General features: G+C 40.7%; 1 protein-coding gene across 2 annotated transcripts; it reads right to left on the bottom strand.

Annotated features, from left to right (window-relative positions):
• Positions 1–13,043: 13,043 nt before the first annotated feature.
• Positions 13,044–19,023, bottom strand: btg2 (B-cell translocation gene 2). 2 transcript variants are annotated; one of them, XM_071519295.1, is made up of 3 exons: positions 19,003–19,023; positions 15,468–15,600; positions 13,044–14,494 (listed from the first exon to the last, which is right to left on the bottom strand). In XM_071519295.1, exons 1-3 carry the CDS (start codon positions 19,021–19,023, stop codon positions 14,115–14,117), a joined length of 534 nt encoding a protein of 177 aa, XP_071375396.1. In that variant the 3' UTR covers positions 13,044–14,114. The 2 variants fall into 2 exon arrangements, with proteins under 2 accessions (XP_071375396.1, XP_071375395.1); XM_071519294.1 differs by lacking the exon at positions 19,003–19,023 and having other exon boundaries at positions 15,468–15,884.
• Positions 19,024–19,504: the final 481 nt, after the last annotated feature.

The following is a 19,504-nucleotide window of genomic DNA, read 5'->3' as shown; positions in this document are numbered from 1 at the left end:
GAGGAATCGATCGGAAAGTTCACTTCGGTTATCGGATCCCAAGCCATCGATCCGCCGACGAGACCACCGGCTGAACCGCTAACCACCCCCACCCCCCCCTTTCTCCCTCGACAACAGCGCCCGATTGGCTGAGAGGCTGCGGCATCAGCACCGGCAGGCACCAACCAGCTGCAGGGAGGGAGGAAGAGGAGGAGGAGGAGGAGGAGGAGGAGGAACAGCTGTAGGTGAAATGAAGTGGAAGATGGAGAGACAAGGAAGGAAAGAGGGAAGGATATCAGAGCAGGTGAAAGAGAGAATGTAAGTGTAGAAAAAAAAAATGTTGGTAGTATCAAATGCAATAAAAACTGTAAATGCAGTAAAACTACTATTCTATATTCACTAGTATACTGAATAATAACTAGTGGAATTGGATGAGAGACTAGTGCTAATTAAAAGAGTGAGTTAGTGTGTAACGAAAAACTATTAATACACTAAAAATGTAGGATTCACAAAACCTTAAGAAAAAAAATCTCAAGTGCCATTTTTTTCTTAACTTTAGACTTAAGAAAAAAAATAGGAAAAAATCCTATTCTCAAAAACAGTCCTTATATATTTTCTTAACTTTCTTCTTATGTGTCTTCCTAAGAAAAAACTTAGGAATAAAGGGTATTCTTAAAATGAAAGTTCTCACATTTGTTCTTGATTTTTTTCTTAACTTTAAGACAGCCCTAAGCCTCTAATATCATATATTTAAACACATTTTAGACAAGTAGGTTATAGTTCAAAGTCTTCATAGGTAGGTTTAAATCTTTGCTCTAGTTGCCCTAAATAGGTTTTTCCCCAATTGTTGTGTAGATGGAAGCACTTTGGGTTGCCTCCTAGCCTCCTAGCCTTGTCTCCTAGCCTCCTAGCCTTGTCTCCTAGACTCAATGGCAGTAAACCTAAAGTTTATTAACCAGAATTAATTCAGGCCCTATTTTGAGAAGTTCTTAAGTAGGAAAATTAAAGATATTCATAAGAAATGAGACTGTTACTAAGAAAATATTGAGGAATTGCACTTAAGAGCCTTCTTAAGAACGTCCTAAAATTTCCTCTTATGTCATTTCTTAAGATCTATCTTAAGAACACATTGGTGAATCCGGCCCCTGGTTTATATGTGAATAGTTACTATCAGTCATTTAACACTATACTAAAAAATATTAGTCATTAGTACTTAAATTAGAACTTTTTATACAAGCCAAGGATATTTCTCATACCACCTTATTCACGGTCATTTTAAGAATAAGGTTTTGCACTGAGAACCCAAGACAAACATGGGAGGGACTTCACTCCATGATGGGAAGGGGCCCTACAAAACAAAGAAATACTAATCTGGAAAGTCCTGCGACTGTTCATGATCATAATGTGTTTCATGGATGTTTTGATTCTGCTGAGAGAATATGAGCACAGGTTTTTTGTGACAACATTCCTAAATGTCCTGTAGATATCAGAGGAGGAGGTGGGCCCCCTGCCCCGCACACATTACACCCCATAAAGTCCTGATGGGCTGCAGGGCAGAGTTCTGAAACTGAGCTGTATCATCTAACTCTAACCCTTGTTGATTTTAGTTAAGCTTTAATACAATGCAAATTCACACACTGCTGCAGCTATAATGGAATGCTCTCTGATGTGGTTGTTTTAAGTATGTGTGTTTTATCACCTGTGCTATTTTCTGTATATACAAACTTCACAACAGCACTGTACACTTATGTATGGAAACCCATTTCTGCCAGTGTGATGAAAAAAAATAGATCCTGTAAGTCATTATAATGAGAAACTTTCTCAAAATAACGACTTAGTATCTCAAAATAATGAGAAACTTTCTCAAAATAGTGACTTAGTATCTGAAAATAGTATTTGAGAAGGTTTCTCATTATTTTGAGATACTAAGGCATTATTTTGAGATACTAAGGCATTTTGAGATACTAACTCATTATTTTGAGATACTAAGGCATTTTGAGATACTAACTCATTATTTTGAGATACTAAGGCATTTTGAGATACTAACTCATTATTTTGAGATACTAAGGCATTATTTTGAGAAAGTTTCTCATTATTTTGAGATACTAAGGCATTATTTTGAGAAAGTTTCTCATTATTTTGAGATACTAACTCATTATTTTGAGAAAGTGTCTCATTATAATGACTTACAGGACCGTTTTTTTCATCACACTGGTGGAAATTGGCTTCCATACTTATGTACAGTACTGTGTGAAAGATGAAAAGTTCCTAAATATCCAAAAATGTACTATAAAGAGCAGTCTACTGACACACTAATGCAGAAAACAAATAAACATCTAAATAAAAAATCTAGGGTGCCCAGACTTTTGCACAGTACTGTAAGTATGCAGATGATATGGCTCTTGTTGGTCTATTGTACAAAGATCAGATAGGGAGTGACCATCTTTGATCAAGGATGTCCTTAAGGGATAAGTGGGTGATTTTGGACCTATATGTAATTTGTCTCTTACATACCTGTAGTACTTGGACCCACAGACAATATTGACTCCGGAGTCAGCTGTTGGTTGAAACAGTGAGCTCTGTTGCTCGGCCTCTTGCTGCAAACAATGAGTCCAAATGGAGTTTGTCAAAATATCTCTAGAAAAGTTGATAAGATAAGATAGACTTTATTGTCCTGAAGGAAATTTGTCTTGGACACATACAGTATCTGCTGTTAAAATACAAATAACATAGTGCATACATACAATACATACATACACAGGCTGTCACCTACAGTATACACATGAACACACAGTACCTACAGTACATGCACAGACTGCCATCAACCAACACATTGCACACCACCCACTGTACAACACTCCTCTAGTCGAGATAAAACAGCCTCATCGACATAGTCTTCATAGAATATACATATGTACAGTTCAAATTAAAAGCAGCTTTACAGGGGTTGGCCTCTGGCTAACTTGCCATTTAGAGCTTTGATGGACAGGGGGACAAAGGAGTTCTTGAAGCGGTTTAGCCTGCACTGGGGGACTCTGAAGCGTCTGCCTGAGGGAAGAAGCTGGTAATCAGGGTGGAGGACATGGGGTGGGGTCTGAAATAATTTTTTGGGCCTGTCTGTTGATTGTTTCATCAAAGACAGCCTGGAGTGTGGGACGCTGCCTGACTCCCATGATTTTCACGGCTCTCTGTGTTAGCCGAGTAGTCTGGGCTTTCTGTACACTGAGGCCAAACCAGACTGAGATGCCGTACAGCAGGACGCTCTCAGCTAGGGCATGGTAGAAGAGGAGCAACACTTTCCGGTTGACACCAAAGACCCTCAGCCTACAAAGGAAGTGGAGCCGCAGTTGGACCCTAGAGTAGACACGACACGATTCCGACGCAATGCACACTTTGATCAGGAAATCACGGAACTGTTTTTCTCTGCCGCAGCACAGACTGCCGCGGGGTGAAAGGTCGTTACTGGCGGAGGGATCTAGTTTCGGACGGAAATGGTGCACTGCTGGATATTTCCTCTGTGTGTCCCCCTCGAAGAGACGGACAAGAGTCTGACTTTTTCACCAGCACGTGAACGCACCACACGCTTGTGGATCGGAGGACCGCGGTCAGACTTGTCCGAAAAAATCCACAAATAAATGCGACCGTATCAACAGGTGTGTGGTGATTTGTGAATGCGGATTTGACGACCTGTCAATATATGCAAAAAAAAAAACGTTTGGAAAAATCTACTGCCAATTTGGAAATATAGTGGAAAAATAGTATATGTGGAAATGTGGAGATTTATTCAAGTCGTGATATACTTTGTCATACTTGATTTGTGACTTGTGTGTATTTATTTATTTTATTTTTAAGACAAATCTGACTCCATACTATTCTGATGTGCAATAACAGGCTGCATGTAAACACTCCCAATCAACCCAAAACATCCCTTTAAAAACTGTGATCCCCCGCCCCCCCCACTGGAATAATGGCAAAGAGAGTGAAGAAAAGAAACTGCAACAGAAATATTGACTGGTATTGGTTGCTGAGGCTGAGCCCAACCAAAAGCCATTGTTTGGTTCTGATTGTTGTCAGAAATGAACAGAAAATGGTTTGATATTAAACTTACTACAAAAAAAAAGTGCAAGTGTGGGCGTTAGATTATGTCTTACATTATAAGGCTCTATGTCCATGTAAATTACTGTAGAACTGTAGAATATTCATAACTAACAAACCTGTACCATACTGTGAGTAAAGGAGTAAAATCTTGAATGAATAGAAGGATTTCATTGGTGGAATCTGTGATGAATCATAGCTTTTACCTTTATATTTCCTTGGTATAGCTGTTGTATTATTTGCTTTCTACTCTTTGTTGTGTTACATTTGCTCTGTTTTCTGATCGTGTGCAAGTCTTTTTCATGCTTTGGCAACACAAATGCCAATAAAGCTGGATTGAATTGAATTTAATAGAACTGAATTGACGAATTGAAGGCATGACCAGTGACAGCAAAGTTAGATCAATCAAAATAGGCAGAGATGAGATTTTCTTTGTGTGGAGGTCCAGCTTTGTTTCTTTCTCAGAGTGCAGACAGATTTTATTCCCTGGTTGAAAAACGTAGCATCAAGTTTGGCTCTTGAGAAACTCACTTATATAGTTAGGAAGAAAGCTTCTGAGTTTTATAACATCTGGGAGATGTTTTTGGAATTTTTAAAAAAAAATGGTGACATTGAAGAGGCATTGGAAGTGTGAAGTTACAGTGAAAATAACTAATCTATTGTGAGGAATGTGTGCTGTATGCTGCTCTATGTTGTGATTGTATTCTTATTTTATTTTTTCTATTCATTTTATTTATTTACTTACTCAAGTTTTCTTTCCATTGTAAATTTTTTAACTTGATTATTAGCAAATGAATTATTTTTAAGTGATATTTTATTATTATTTATATACTGCCATATGTTTTTTTGGGGGGAAGGTTCAGTTGTTATGTACAATGTGTTAAATGTATGTATGTATGTATTGCATTTCAAAGGCCTCGGGTGGATGGTTGTGACTGTACAGTATGGTCTCAGCCTGGTGAATGAACGGGCGCCAGAGAGCAGACATCATCCAAAAGTTTCACTTTGTTGCGGGGAAGGAAGGAGGCGAAACCTGCCCGGATACAGCGCTGGCCCTGCCGGCCAATCAGCGGGCAGGCCCGTCTATAAACAGTTTTGACAGCCCCAGCAGCTGCCTTGAGGTCAAAGGTGGCTCATTCAGTCTCAAAGGCCCTTTAACCACCCCCACCCCCACCCACCCCCCACCTCCACTGAGCACGGCTGGCTGGGAAAACCCGGGGGAGGAAAGAGGGGTGTGTGGGATTTGCCCTGCAGACAATAACACAGCCACTGGTTGCTTTCAGACACACTGGAGTTAGCAGGGACTACCTGGGCTTCAGCTGGGCATGGTGAGCATGTGTTACTGTCCAAACCTTCTTATAAGGGAGTCCACATTGGAAACTTTTTAGGTTGACCTGTAAAGAAACCCGCTCACTCACCCACATCCTCACAGTTAGTGGCCTCAAAGCACATTTTAGATACAATACAAAAGTTTCCAGACCTATCAAGCTTATTTCATGATGTTTTTAGTCAAATGATCTCACTGCACTGGCAGATAATCTTGCCGGTTTCACAAAATTTCACTTGATACATGCCAATATGATGAAGAAATCATCATTAAACAAAGAAGAAAAATCTTTTTACTTTTTACTTTTTACCAAGTAAATGTCCTGAAACAAGTTACACGCTCCTGAAAAAAGTCCAATTTGTTGAAACCGGTAAAATGATCTGCCAGTGCAGTGAGATGGTTTCACACAAAAGGCAAGGCAGCTTTATTTGTATAGCGCATTTCATACACTGAGGCAATTCAAAGTGCTTTACAGAGTAATATAAAATACAGTAAAGGTAAAAAAAAAAAAGTACAATTAAAAAGTGCAAAAGAGATCCACAAGATAAAAGACTTAAAAAGTAAACTAGTGCAGTTCAAATCAAGTGAAATCGAAGAAAAGACAAGTGCAAGAGGATTGGAAAAGTGTATTAAAATCACATTTAAAAGAAAAAGAAAAAAGATCTAAATAAATATAACCCGATTAAAAAAAAAACAGTTTACTCCCCGTTCACGGCCTGGAGGAGGGGCGTCAACATGGGGACACCGCAGGGCTTTCACACCTCTATTCCCACCTAACGCCCCTCACACGGCGGTCATGTGACCTCAACGACTTCACGGTGCGAGTCACCAACAGAGATGAAACGCCCACGGGTGCCGGAACGTCTTCAGCTGGTCAAACCTCGGGGGGCCGGGGGGGGTTTCTATTTTTTTGGACATCTGACTGAAATGATTCTATGTAGACGTATTTGTGTCAAAGCGCAAATAATAGAGTTTAATAATTGTAATTGCAGAGGAAACATTCAACTGAATAGAGTTTGTTTTTGTTCCCCCGGTCAGTCAGAGAGAGAGAGGGAGAGAGAGAGAGAGAGACAGACAGAGAGAGAGAGAGAGAGAGTGTGCCGTGTGCAAAAAGTTCTTATTTATGAGAGTCAGGTTGTGAATTTTGTAGCAAAAATGAATCGATTGCTGTCACAGGAAAGAGAAATGGATAGAGATACTGAATGAAGAATATCATTATATCAGAATGTCATTATAGTTAATCTACTTTTTTTTTTTATTGTTATTCTATCTATAGTGAATCGAATTTGCACTTATCTATCAGATGTGACAGTAGCTATTTTAGTAGTCACGAATTCCACGGTACAATAAGAGTCTCTCCAACCTCTTCCGTTGACTCGGAGAACACAGACACACACACACACACACACACACACACACACACACACGCAACCTGATACCAACCAAGCCTTCCCTTTCTCTCTTTAAAAGCAGTAATGTATCCCAGAGTTTCCCTAGCATTGAATAGGTGAGCGGGGGTGGGGTGGGGTGGGGTGGGGTGGGGTCACTCTGCCTTAAAGAGCTTCTAACCCCTAAAGGAATGTCATTAAATCTGGGTTTCCAATGGAGTTTTAATATTAGTATGAAAATGGTCAAACTTAAAGATACTGGATATCAGTGTCCAAACAAATCTGATTCCAGTCCCTGTAACTTGGCCTGTGCTCTTCTTCTCTAGTGTGCATACCAGTTAAGAAATAGCTGTATGTATGTTTTTTGTTTTTTTTGTGTGTTTTTAGTATGTGTTAATGTGCTTATTTAATATTTTTGAGTATTTGGAGATTTGTCATACACCATTCAAATATTTTATTTATGTGTATAGGGGGCGAATATGAGCGTGTGTGTGTGTGTATATGTGTGTATGTACGCATGTGCATATGTGTGTACATGTGTGTGTATATATATACTGTGTGTGGGTATTTGTATGTATAGCCATATATGTATATACTTTCTTATGTTTTGGAGGAAATCTTTAGAGATGGTGTATGTTTTGTACCAAAAACCCCAATAAAAAGAGTAAAAAAAAAAAAAGAAAATAGCTGCATATGAGCATCAGTCCAGACTTTGTTTTGTTCTGCTAGGCTTTCCGAGCATGAGGAACTGCTGGCTATCACATGGCAGCATCTGTCTCCTTGCGTTTTGGGGTCATTTCCTGTAGTTAATTTGGATTAGGCTCTCGCTCCTATAGCAAACCTCACCACGGCTCTCCTGCTGGAGGACTGAGACTGAGAGTTTCACATGGACTGCGATATTCGGGTTAAGACTAGGGCTGGGTTTAAAAGATTTTCCGATTTAATTCAATCTTAATTTGAATGATCCGATATCGATTCATAAAATCCTGAGATCGATCTTTTAATATATGCCTTTTCCCATGGATGCTTGAAGCTTGAAGCTACACTGCACTAAAGAAAGCTCTTATCTGGTCACTCTCACTGACTGTAGAGTCTGTAGAGTTGCACAACTTGCACTGTATTGTGTTGACTGCTGTAGTGTGTTGGTCATGTTAAATAAAAAGTACATTAATGTAACTGCTTTGAGGTCAATTCTAAATGTAAACATTAATATTTTTAATAATGCACCAGGTTAGAGGGTTCCTTGTACAATTTACAGCATTAGTTCTCTGAGAATCTCTTTCATATCCAAGCAAAATTGGTATTGTACCTGAAATATCCCTAACCGAATCGATATTGAATCGAATCGAATCGGAAATCGAATCGAATCGGGAAATCAGTGGCGATACCCAGCCGTAATTAAGACAATACTCTGAATAAGACACTGCCATGTAAACAGCATTTTCTGATTACCTTAACCCGAATAAGGCCATAGTCGGAGTAAGCAATAGTTGAATTAAGACATGTGGAGTATTCTGATCTTAGTCGCATTATTGCAGTGCATTGTAGACATGTATACACCTTAATCGCACTATGACGTCCTATCAGAGTTTTCGTAGCATTTTGCGACACGTACGACAATCCAACTGCCTGCCGTAGCTTCCAAAAAATAACCTCTCGAAGCACAGTTTTTTCCAAATTAGCAAGAAAATATTCATAAGAGTATATACCACGGCAGCAACATGACAGAAAGGCTTTCAGGTTAAATTACAGAGGGAAACTCGGACGTAGGACTTCGGGACGTAACGTGGGCGTGCGTCTTCAGTCATTAATCGGACTCTGCTCTGTAGCATGTGAACGGGAATATGAATGGAATATTCTATAAGGTCAATCAATAATAAGTCAGTGGCATTGAACAGAAACACAGACAAAGACACCCTGTTAGAACGTTTTAGCCTAAAGTGTCTAAAGTGAAACCTGGGCTCCATAGCTCCTCATTACTCTGCGGGCTTATCATGGCATTTTGGGATTATATTATGTATTATGAAAACAAGGCATATTATGAAAACAAGGTTAAGTTTTGAAAAGTTGACATTTTGGAGATCTAGCTCTTCAATCTTCTAGTTCCTCAGCCTTAAAACAATGATGTGTGTGTGTGTCTGTAGGTTTCTTTTCTCAGTGTCATTTGTCTAGTGCGTTGTCATGTCAGTGACTCCACTACAGACATGAATTACACCGATCCCCCCCCCCCACTCCCGTCTCTCTCTCTCATCCCACAGCAACAGCAACATAATCCACCTCACTTGTTGCTGCGGGAAAAGAAAAGGCATAGGGAGAGAGAGAGAGAGAGAGAGAGAGAGAGGGAGAGAGAGAGGGTGTGTATGTTTTGTGTGGGAGAAAGAGGCAGGGCGAACAAGAGACTAGAGACAGATGGTGTGGTAACTATAGAGAGGGAGGGGAGGGAGCCAGGATGCCCCCCCCCCTCCCCCCCACATCCAAACACCAGATGCCCCCTTCCTCTGAATTAGGCCGGTGAGGCAGCCACCCCCCCCCCCCCCCCCCCCCCTGTCTGTGTTGGGGGATTTTTTTTTTTTTTGGTGAGCATTGCTTTGAGTACAGGAGGCTATACCACACTCTCAGTACAACAGGTGCAGACACACTATGAGTTCAAAGACAAAAAAGCTTCTGCACACTGTCTCCAATGCAAGTTTCATATTCATATATATAGGAATAGAAGCCACACAGAGTGCACAGAACAGATAGAGGCTATAAAAGGGCCATTCGTTCATCACAGGCAGTAATTCCACCTGTGTGGAATCAAGAGAAATTTTCATTTTGGTATCATTTACATTTTATCACCTCATGCATTTAGCAGTCATACAATTCACTTATTTTTGAGAGAGTCTAGAGCAGTGCTTCTCAACCTTTTTCATATCAAGGACCCCTAATTTAGTCCACATTGGAGCCACAGACCCCCATTTGATGAGTTTTTGTCTTTCTGACAATATTTTTATTGTTAGATATGATTTTGTCCAGAATCCAATGACTATCTGTATTGTAGGTAGAGAGATAACAGTGAAACTATGATCAAAACAGTCATTCTTCTACATTCTGTAATTGTGTTCACTTCTTGTAAATGAAATAATAGTGAAGTTTAACAATTCATCAATTTGCTGCGGACCCCCTGGAACCCCCTCAAGGACCCCTGGTGGTCCCCGGACCACGCGTTGAGAACCACTGGTCTAGAGAATACAATCTTGAGGATAAGTAGGTTATTTACATTGCAGTCAATTCACAATAGAGGCCCCGAGAAACACGATCAAGAGAGTAGAGACACTATGAGGCTTCTAGATGCACAATGATCATAAATCATATAACATAAAGAACATTATACTTAAGCACTTGCATCTTCTTTCCTCTGACCTAAAGTTAAGTTCACAATTTAAAGATCCCTCTTTCTTGTATGATGTGGTAAATAATGTATATGAAGTATGTATATGACCTAGTATAGGATGTATATGATGTAGTATGGTATATGACATGTATATGATGGTATGTAAAGCCCTTTGAGACTTGACTGTGATAAAGGGCTATATACATAAACTAGACAAGACTAGAGTGTACGTGTTCCATAACTTGCAGTAGATTAACAAAAACATGAAATATGAACTTTTGGACTCTTAATGTTTTAGAAGACATGCCCGACCAGTTTTAACAGATTTATTGATGACACTTTTTAAGTCTCAAATTTGACTTATGACAGTCGTGAAGTGAGTTTCCTCTACTGTAGGAACCTAGACCTATCCTGGATCTGCATTCTCTCAGCTGTATTGTGGAGAGACCTTTCCACATGCTCACTACCAAGCACCCATTGGACTGTGTGTGCAGCCAGTAGACCGGTTCACAACAATAGACCTATTTCCATGTGCCTATCCTCCCAAAACAAAGGAAATTCCTAAGTTGTGCCTTCCAGGGGACAGTGTATAACTCTCTCTCTCGGGTCTGGAGCCACTCCACCGGCAGGGTCTGAGAATACTTCTTTCTATCTGGATGACCTGATCTTAATGGCCCCCACAGTGGAGTTGGCTATGTCCCCGCACAGCCCAGTTAGTGAGCCATATCAGCCTCCTGGGATTTGCAATCAAGTGGAAAAAGTGCTCGCCAATCCCCAGCCAACAGGCTGCCTATCTGCGTGTCCAGCTGGATTCCTCCATTATGAGAGCCAAGCTCATAAAGCCTCATAGAGCCATGGTGGGATCTCCCTCTGGTGCTGTGTGGGCAATCAAGCGTTTGAGCCTATTGCTCAAATACCTCTGAAATGGCTGTCAATCAAGACAGCCTTGTTGCTAGCTTTGACGTAGGGCTGGGCGATATGGCTGAAATCAATATCATGATAATCATAAGGATTTTTCTCGATGTCAATATATATCACGATATGGTTCATGTATGCAAAATCACGTTAAATATGGTAATGTTAGGTGTGATGTCAAACAAAACAAAAATATTCAAATAATATTCCTACCATACCTCATTTTATCAGAGTTTTTAAGTAAAATTTGCTTGTCATCATCAATTTAGACAGCAGAAATGTGTGTCACGATATCAAAATATCTTCATATCATCACGATATGATTCCACTAAAAGACGCTAAACGATAATATTGAATTATCGCCCAGCCCTACTTTGACGTCAACAAAACACTGCACACCCCCAAGCTGTCTGGCTATTAATGGAGATCGAAGCAGGGCAGTGCTGAGGACCCAAGCATGCATTGATTCTTAAAAATATCAGGAGTTCATTCAGGTCTCACGCCGTTACCCTGAGCGCCTTTTTCCCTCCCCCCTCACAGGGAAGGAGAGAGAGGAGAGTCTCCACAGAGTCTGTCCAGAGGCGTGTTATGTGGAGCGCACAACTGCTGTCAGATCAGCACAGCAGCTGTTTGTGCGTTACAGTGAGACATCGGTGGGGAAACCCCTCCCCAAACAGCGGCTGGCACACTGGCTGATTTTTCTGACTTGCAATAATAAGTAACAAGGATTACGAATGATGCATTGAACATTATATCCCTCCCCTCCCCTCCCCACACCGAGAACTCCCAACCCCCATACATCACCCACACGAAAAAAAAAGGGGGGAACAAAATACATACAAAGGACATAAACAATGAAGGAGGCAACAAAAAGTAAAAATAAACCAAATCTCTACGATTAGGTGGTGATAATCCACAATATTCTCTAGGTTAATACATTTGTTTATATTAAAAAACATCAGAATCTTCCCCATCCACAAGCATATTTTTTAATATTGTTTGCCTAAGATGGGTCATCTTCTCTAACGCCATACTTGATGCCATCTCTTTGATCCACTTGCCTATACTAGGTCTGTTCGTCCTCTTCCAGTTAAAGGATTAGCCTTAGTGTACTAGTACTAATATGGCTTGGTGGATCTCTTTAAAATGATCTGTCTGACCAACCTGTAGAATTTCAAGTGGATTTTACAGTTAGGTTGAGAGATAACAGTGAAACTATGATCAAAATAGTCATTCTTCTACGTTCTCCAACTTCTTGTAGATGAAATGCTGCAGTTTAACAATTCATCAGTTTGCTGGGGACCCCCTGGAACTCCATCAAGGACCCCTGGTGGTCCCTGGACCCCACGTTGAGAACCACTGCCTTAGAGGGTAAAGTCCCTCATGGGCCAGTCAGTAGTATTCTTTGCATCCAGGTAATGAGTGACCAAGACTATGTCCCTAATTAGAAAACAGTTACTAATCTATGCAGAGTTATTGGACTGGGTACATAATAATCCATAGAAACATAATAGGTTCACCTAATGCAGCATTAGACTTCCAAGGCACAGATCATTGTCAACAACTGTCAAACTGCCAATGCCCACATCAAACACTTGAAGACACTCCCTAACCAGTTATGTGGCCTGAAACCACTTTATGGGCCACAATTAGTGTATTCATCAAAAACTCTGACATCAAATAGTCATTAGTGTTTTCCCAGATGCAACAGCTGTCCCCAGGTCAGTTCTCTACAAAAATATTTATATGCTGCACATAGAGGTGAGCACTACTAATTGGAATTTACCCCCCAGACGTTTTAAAACTTGTCTTATGAAAAAAAGTGGCATGGCATTTATACATCACTATTAAGCAAATGCAACACATGGCCCAAAACAAATCAAGACAAAACCCACCAACAAAATATTTCAATTTCATACGGTTTATTGTCATAAAAATTGTGACACAAAACTGTACAAGTGTCTGATCGACTTACTTTAAAAAAAAAAAAAGAAGTACATTAAATGCATACTGTGGTTCACATAGCTTACAAAGTCTACATCTTTTCAAATCCCTGTCTAGTACAGTAAACAATTGGACTGCTCAACAGTCCGTAAGGAGAGGGTGCTACAGGACGACTGAGGTCAGCGCATACGGACGCTGGTAATAACATCACTAACCAACCACCTCACAGCTTATTCGCTAAAGAGAGCCTGGAGGGGGAGGACAAAAGCTGGCAACCCCTCAAAGTGAAAAGATTCGCATAAGTTAGGCTATTCATCTTTGCCCCCCCCCTTTGACCATGTGAACAGTAAAGCTTTCCTTTAAAAATACACCCAGCTACTGGGATTGAAAGAGTTAAAAATTATGTCCCACTGCTAAAGAGATTTTGCCAAATTCAAGTTCATCTGAATACTGACTATTGCACAACAGGAACTAAGAAGGGAAAATGTTTTGGCAGCAATATAGTTAACACAGTGTTGTTGCTTTAAGGCAGTACAACAGAAAGGAGGCAGCTCTCTGTGGGAAGCCAGACATTTCACTAACAGCACAGGTAGGCTCAATGGTCCCATAGCAAACCAGCAGTGCATTGGATTACACAAATCATTAGTAAAATAAATCTGGTAAATGTATAGGTACCTGAATATTTTCCAGTTCTGATTGCTTTTACATTCATGTAAAGGTGTTATGAGGAATGACTATTGCACCATTAGAAACTATTATATTAGCATCTCAGTATTTTGGCTATGTGCAGCTCAGGCTTGTGGATTAGTGACACAGGAGAGACAACACAATACAGTACATATCCAGAGTCCCTGCAGTGCAAAGTAAGCCTTACTGGCTGCTAGTTAAACAATATTCAAAATTGCTGCTAACCCAACAGAAATGATGACCTATCAACAAACCAGTGTTTTTTTTTAAATGCCCAGATTCATTTCAATAGGTGATGGAACAGAAAACTAAAAGAGAGGACTGTAGGTGGTCAATGGCCAGAGACGCAGGCGTCTTCAGCTGCTGGTGGTGCCCGGTGCAGTGCAGTGTTAACCGGCCTGCAGCACTAGCTGGACACGGTCATCAGGTAGTTTTTCGGGGGGCTTCGGCGGCCGCTCATCAGGAAGCCGTTCTTACAGTTCAGCGTGTTGTTATAAGGCGACTCGGCCAGGCTGACGGGCGAGGCTGCGGGGCTGGGGGTGGAGGGGGCCTCGGTCTCGTACAGGACGCAGATGGAGCCGTCCTCCCCGATGCGGTAGGAGACCTCGTAGGGATCCACCCACAGCGTCAGCTCCCGGGGCAGCAGTCCGAAAAGCTGGTCGGGGGTCAGTCCGATCCGACCGGCCGCCCGGCCGATTAGAGGGTCCATTTCGTGGTTAATGCGGATGCAGCGGTAGCCGGAGCCTTTCTGCGGTCTGTCGGGGAACCAGTGGTGCTGATAGTGTTCTGCAACAGTAAACAACAGCCAGTCAGACCACTTGTTGAATCGACGCAACTAACTCGTTTACCTCAGTTATCAAGTTACATTAACCGCACTTTACATTAACAACATTGATAATCTTGGGTAGTTCAAAGCTTTTTTGTATTCGGCCCCGTTAGGTGCCATTATCTCTTGAAAGGAGAGGACATCAGGACAAAGGAGTAGTGTAATGATACCCTGCATATCGGCAAACAACGCTACGTAGCGTTAGCTGGTAGAACCTGATTTAAACATTTTACGAATAGTTAGGAACTACTCTTCGATTTGATATGCAGGTAATACACCAAGCGGTACTTGCGCCAATAAAATGTAGACATAATAACCATGTTATTCACATCATCCAAAACACACCATAAAGGGCGGTAGCGAACAGTGGGAACCAAAGTTGATGCTTCATTGAAATAAAGTGCTGCTTGGTGTATTATACTATGCTGACTATGCTGCCAATTCTTTCAGTCATTCGTAAAATGGCTCAAATCATAGAGTGGAGTTTGGCGTGACGCTCTCACCACACGAAAACAGGATTTATTTGGCTCTGACCAGCCTCGAGAGACTTAGCAAGCTAACCACTAGCCAGATAAACAAACATTGGCCTTGTGGGTTAACCGTGCAGACAAAGAGCACAACCCTAGACTAAAATTAAACGTAAAACCATCAATATAACGCGAAAAGAAGTGATAATTGCCTGCTACCCGTCGAATAGACTATCTTTAGTGAGCGTTGTGAGCGAACGCTCACTAAAGATAGCTAGCATTAATATGCTAGCATGGCTGTATGTGTGGGCTAAGACAAAAGGCTGACTGTAACAACAGGGTTAGCTAAACTGTTAGCATGAGCAAGCAGCTGGCGTCGAACGTTACCAGACTAACAGAAAACGAATCGTTACTTTTCCATATAATTTACAGCTAAATTGCGTATTACAGCAGATTATTTTCTTACCTGACAATGACTGTTGGAGACAATCCCTGAAAACCTGGAGCTGCTGTTCGTTCAAACAACCTCTTGTTCTCAAAAGTCTGGATACGAAGGTCGCCGCTGCCGTTACTTCTGGCATCATTTCGGTTCTTGATCCGTATCCTTGGTTCATATTGCCCACAATATAGTCGTCTCCACAACTGAAGCAATCTTTTTCGGCAGGAAATAAACAAAGTGAATTGGTTGGAGTCAAGCCAGCCAATTCACGGCCTTACACCGAGACGAAAAATGTCGGTAATCTTGGGAAATCAGAAGTAATATCAACAAGTCGGCTTCGGCCAACAATGGAATTCCTTGTATCGAATATATTCCAAAGAAATCTTTACGCTGCCATGTAGCGACCTGCAGAGCTCTTCGACCAAAGTTGACTATTAGCTAGTGTTGTCGAGTCTTTTATCAAGAGCTACAGAAGGGATGATGTCACTTGATTGTTTCCTTGATTGATTGGTGAAGGAAACCAATAACATTTATCGAAACCGCCCCTAGTAGCCGTATTGACTTGTGATTGGTTTGTGTCGTGGAAAACACTGGAGGGGTGGGGTTTGTGTGTAAAAAAAAATGCAAATACAGTTTCTTCCGTCCACTGCCATATATGGAGATTCACGTCAGCGCTCAACGGTGTTCATGACGTCAGTCCAACGGAAACACCCTCTTACCGTAAACTTCCACAGAAAGCTGCTGTGTATCAGAACATGTACAAAACATTCATTCAACATATATCAATCATATATTAGCAGTGATTGAAAAATGAGATGTCATGCAAGAACGTAAAAACATTTAACAGGGGAGGGTATGAGTGGATAGTAGATTATAGCCTACTAGACTGGATTCTAGCACATTTGGTGTAGGCTACATGTTTTGAGTCAAGGACACTAGAGAGTAGGTGTAGCCTAGTGGAGAAAGTCTACTTTCTGGAATACAGAAAATCGTTTTTTTTTCCAACAGCTGAATCCAACAAGTGATTTAAACACATCCTTTCAACACAACAATACTCACACTGCAGTTACATATGTCTTTAAATAGCTGCCACTGAACAATTATCACAACATTTCAGTTATAATAGTCCATTTGCTACTTTTTTTTTTTTAGCATTGCTCACACACTTCCTTGTTTACTTTGCTTGCTGCTGCTCCTCTGCCACAGATCAGAAGAAGTGGAAGAACAGGATTTTGTTGCTTTAGTTTGAAAGCAGTCATGTCATGACATGTCATTTTTAAAATCAACCATAAACAATCTACAGCAGATGTTTCTCGGCTTTTGTGAGTGTGGTTGATTGTATTAGTGTGATTATAACTGGAAATAGTGATTTTTCCTACCTTAACTGCCAACACTGGTGGATTTGCTGCTATTTTTTACTGTTTGTGTTGACACACCGACACAACTGAAACTGTCAACTGAAAAGTCCCACAGTCAGTTTGTATACTGAACATCCGATGAATGCATCATTGGTCTACTTGCCAAGGAGCTCATAACATTTCTAATACGGCAAGTTTCAGGCAATGGATAATGGGGCATTGGATGTAGGAAGGTCCCACTGCAGTGTGAGTGTTATTGTGTTGAAAGGTGAAGTAAGTGATGAAATTTCCAACACAATCAATTGTCATGATGGCAAAAACTTTGCCTGGTGTCCATCCCCCATGAATCACAGTCTTTAGAACTTTTTGAATTTGCATGGCGATTCATAGCGGTCTGGACGCAAGCCTAATCCATGACTGATTCACTGATGTCATTTCTCGCCCCAACCGATTGTTTGGTGTTAGTTGTCGGTTATCAAAATCTTTGACCAATCACAGTAGCAGATTGACGTAATCTGGAAACGCCTCAGAGCGACAACAATCATGGCGGCGTTCACCTCTGAGCTTTTAAACATGCTGATTGTTTCTGTGTTAATTCATCGATGGCATTCCGTTTTTTAAAGGACACAGCTGGTGTTTTTAAATACATTTCTTATCGTCGACAAATCCTATGAAAATAACAAAAATCAACAATGCGTTTGCTCTACTCCCGTTACTTTCTGACTTCCCATGTACCGTTTTTAGCCTTCAACCCGGAAGTCATTGGCTCCAATTGTAAGCTAAAAACCTTTAAATTCAGCTCACAAAGACATAGTTTCTTTTAAAAAAATCGCTAACTGTTACCATGAAAAGTCAGGCTGTTGTAGTTATTACCAAATCAAATCCAAATGGGAATAAAATCTTCTTTACGCCGGGGACTATTTTCTGTGCTACGGAACTACTTTCCTGAGATCGCAAAGTGTTTACAGCCGGCTTATTAAGTTGTTTGAGGAAAAAGTCGGCCGGCCCGGTGCATGGTGATGATGGCTCTGTGACGGGTTTTTAATCGTTTTTTTAATACAATGGGGTTCTATGGCTACTGAGACATGGCTTCATTGGGCTTCGTCTACATGGACAAGACTTGTTGGCAAAACTGAATTTGTTATTTTCATATGATTTGTTGACGGTAAGAAATATATTAAAAAACACCAGCCTTATCTTTTAAGGACTGATGAAATCGCTAAATCTAGCTGCCGATGGATAGGCTCGTGTCCAGAACCCTATGAATCACCATGCAAATTCAAAAAGTGATAAAGACGGGGTGATTCATGGGGGCAAATAAGGCTCCAGGTTGAAAACAACTGGAATTATCCGGTAATTTCACTTGGAGAAGACCAATGACAGACTGGAGACGGGATTGTGCTTTCGCTACCTGAAATTTTAATGCCATTAACAGAAATTTTGTTGAGAGAGAAGAGACTCTGGAAGGGAGTTTTCTTTTAGCAATGTCAAACTGCCATCGGGGATCGAAGAAATGACAGTGGCACATTCTTCAGAGGAAGCATTCAGGTTCTATTTATTAATGAAGAGAGTAAAGTCTAGAACATTTAATCCTCCATCACAAATTTGGTTAGTGATGGCATCTTTGTGCAGTTTATTTTTCCATATGAAGTTATAGGAATGTCAAGAGATGAGAAGAGATATGATGCTCTACACAAACCTTTAGATTTAGATAACATACCAAGATAGGTCTTTCTGCGTTTTTTTTGGGAGCAGACTGTTGACAGGAGCTTCAGTCAGTTGAGGGCATCAAAGTTTCCATGTCTTGTGTTTCTTATGTTCTTATGTCATATGTCACCTTTTGCTTTCTTTTCCATTTAGCGGTACCTTTCTTTCCACTTTCCTCCTCCATTTTGTTCCTTTTTCCAGTGCTGACCTATGCTGAGATTGAAAATGACGACACAGAGCGAGTGATGTTCCCGTCCCATCTTGCCGGAACTCCCCGTGCATCTATAAACACGCCATCACATGTCCCAGATCATACTGACTATTTGACCTTTGTAGTATGCAAATTCTTTTTGATCTTCCATGCTCTGAGTTTTTGAATTGATGCACCTGGGACATTCTTTGTTTGTTTGGACTTGTCTAAAAGAGCGCAGACATTCTCACGTACTTACCAAATCATGTATACAGTTTTGGAAATTATCATTATATTTCTAGATAATTCTAGCACAAAGTGACCTCATGTAAAGCCACTCGTTCAAGTGTATTTGCACAGCGACCCCTACTGGCTGAGGCCAAGAAAGATCTGCCAATACTCTGGATCTACCATCATGTACTTTTGCTAATTACAATCAGAATCAGAATCAGAATTATTTATTATGTCTAGTATGTTTGCACATACAAGGAAAGTGACTTGGTGTGGTTGGTGCATAAGGTACATAAGCAATATATTAACAAAATATCGTGAAATACAAAAAATAGCGAAATATGAACAAAATATATACAAAAAATAGCAAAATATTAATAACATATGAGGTATTGCACATGTTAATTGTAAATTGTATGGTGAGCTAGGAGATGTTGGTGTTGCAGGAACAACAGTGCATTTGTGTGTGTGTGTGTGTGTGAGTGACTGTGTGTGTGTGTGTGTGTATGTGTTCAATGTTGTTTGGACAACAGTGTTGTTCTACTACAAAACCAAAACCCTTAATTATATCCCTGAAA

Source organism: Centroberyx affinis, unplaced genomic scaffold (genome assembly GCF_046629955.1).
Source record: "Centroberyx affinis isolate AG114_WGS23_722 - 3 ecotype Tasmania unplaced genomic scaffold, CSIRO-AGI_Caff_v1 ptg000680l_1, whole genome shotgun sequence".
In the NCBI taxonomy this organism is placed as follows: domain Eukaryota; kingdom Metazoa; phylum Chordata; class Actinopteri; order Beryciformes; family Berycidae; genus Centroberyx; species Centroberyx affinis.
The sequence above is the reverse complement of the archived record's forward strand: the minus strand, read 5'-3'. Positions and strand labels throughout refer to the sequence as shown.